This window comes from Apium graveolens, chromosome 3, assembly GCF_009905375.1.
Source record: "Apium graveolens cultivar Ventura chromosome 3, ASM990537v1, whole genome shotgun sequence".
NCBI lineage: Eukaryota > Viridiplantae > Streptophyta > Magnoliopsida > Apiales > Apiaceae > Apium > Apium graveolens.
The window spans coordinates 250,750,831-250,753,267 of record NC_133649.1 but is presented as its reverse complement, the minus strand read 5'-3'; the positions used below and the strand labels follow the sequence as shown (position 1 = coordinate 250,753,267).

At 42.5% G+C, this 2,437-nt stretch overlaps 1 protein-coding gene across 1 annotated transcript; it reads right to left on the bottom strand.

Moving 5' to 3' along the window:
* Positions 1-1,390: 1,390 nt before the first annotated feature.
* Positions 1,391-2,173, bottom strand: LOC141714946 (uncharacterized). Its single transcript, XM_074518440.1, has one exon. The coding sequence runs from the start codon at positions 2,171-2,173 to the stop codon at positions 1,391-1,393; it is 783 nt and encodes a 260-aa protein (XP_074374541.1).
* Between the last annotated feature and the right edge of the window lie 264 nt (positions 2,174-2,437).

Here is a 2,437-nt window from a genome sequence, read left to right as displayed (position 1 = left end):
GATAAGGATAAACGTATAGACTAGATAATTATATATATTATTAGTTTAATTGAAATAGTATATTTTATGATAGATACATATAGTTTGAGGCATTCAAAGCCAGACAGTGATAGTAAATCCTGATTATATGTGGTAATGAGACGAGTAGATACAGAGTAGGGGTGAACATAACATGGTGAATGAAAGTTAAAAAGAGGATTAACTGAGACAAGTATTATCAAACCTCCTTGTGATATATTCCAAGTATTTCTTGCATATTCTAAATTTAGAATAGTAAAATATTTTAAATTTTGTTACGATTACTCTTTATTATGCAATCACCTTTTTGCTTTTGTTCCTTATTACTATTTACGATCTTCAGAGCAAATACCTATTATTCCTGGGTTATTTGCGAACCCTGAATCAGGATGTTTTGAAATCAAATTGATTTAACATCAAAATACTCTACGCACTGGATGGTTACGATAAGGGCCAGAAATGGATGGACCTTTTGATATGAGGGCCGGGGATGGACTGGACCCTATGGGCCGGAGATGGACTGGACCCTTGTTTATTGGGCCATAGTGCCTGGGTACCCGAATGGATCTATACAGGTAGGTATAGATCTGCACTATATCCTGACTGATCAGCAGGGTATGGGTGCGAATGTTGGTTCTAGTGTCCAGTCTAATTTATTGTTGATCTCCATTAAAGGCATTCCTTCTTGAAAATTTGTATGGTTACAAACCAACCAAAGTTCTGATTCAGGAGATGAATCAGTGAATTGTTTATTGATTTTTGGTCTATGATTGAAGTCAAATAAGGGCCAAATTTATTTGCTCAACTCTTTCAAATAAAGAAAGATGTTTAGAAAATTGTTCAAAGATTGTTTCCAGGAGTTTCTTTTGATAATAATACATGGAAACCAATTATGATACTTGTTGGGTGTTATAGAGAGAATTTTGTAGAACAGTGTTCTGGAGGTTGATAGGTGGAACAAGGATCAAGGACGGTGTTTGAGGGCGGAGGAAGGTTATGTATGGTGGTGGATGAGCTTGTATGTTGACTCCTTAAGAAAGAATAGGGTTTGTTATTATCTATCAAGTGTCGACTCATGTCTCATACAAGTGCCTACATACCCTATTTATAGGGATCAAGCCTCGTGTAGTTCTTGGGGAACAAGTCATGTAGGCTAGGGTTAGGGTTCTGCAACTCGTGCAACCCAAGCCCATGATAAAGTAAGGCTTTCATCCAATTAGTCACATAAATCTCGACCGGCTCCACACGCTTCCTACAATCTCGCGGCATCTCCGCATTTCTTCCCGTAATTGTAGGAATGACCCGTGTCAGCCCCGAAATCAATGAGCAACTCAGTCATCTATGAGTCACTTTCCATGTTGCACACAAAGTCCTATGATACATTTTCTGAGTCGGCTGCCCTGAGTGCCTGGTTGTAGCAAACCCTGGATTCATATTGACAGCTCTTTAAGAAGCCTACCCCCGTGGGGGTTAGGAATTTTACCGTCATGTGATGGATCAAGGTCACCATCCTCATTTCCCTCATAAGGGGTCTACCTACTATAACATTATAGGCACAAGGCTGGTCTACAGCCGTGAACATAGCGATCTGGGTGGCCACATAGGGCTCTTCTCCTATGGTCACCGGGAGCCAAATTATCCCTTTCACTCCGATCGAGTTCCCCGTGAACCCGTATAGGTGTCCACCTGTCGAAGTTAATTCTCTATCCAACAATCCCAGCTTCTTGTAGGCATCATAAGTCAAAACGTCAGCCGAGCTCCCGATATCCACCATTGCTCGGTGAACATTCACCATCCCAATCTTCATTTTTATAACTAGGGTATCTGTATGCGGGTAATGCACCCACTTGGCATCGTTCTCCCTAAACACGATATCATCAGCCTCCCTTTCGAAGAGCTCCGGGGGCCTTTGGCTCAGATGGTTGACGTTGGTGAGGGGCTTGTCCTTTGCTTCTCGGGCATACCTGTCCATCGCCTTCCGGCTGTTTCCGCCAATGTGAGACCCGCCTAGAATAATATGAATGCTTCCGGCCTGAGGTACCCTCTCTTTATCTTCTGGGGGTTGAGGAGGGACGGTATGATAATCAGTTATGTGCCTTCGAACCTCCTTGAGAACCCATTCTGTAAGATTCCCTTGCATTATCAATGTCTCCATTTCATCCTTCAATTATCTGCAATCAGATGTATCGTGCCCCGTGGCCTAATGGTATGCATAATACTTCCAAGTGTCCCTCTTGTTATAGTCTGTGAGAGGGGCTACCTTCCTGAATACCCCCTTCCCAGCATAGGTAACATATATGTGGTCGATAGAGGCTACCAGAGGGGTGTGTGTCTGCCATTTGCTTGTATAAGGTCTCCCTGAATCTTTGTTTGTCTCTTTACCTCAGGCAGACATTTTGGGGCTTGAGCTATGCCGATA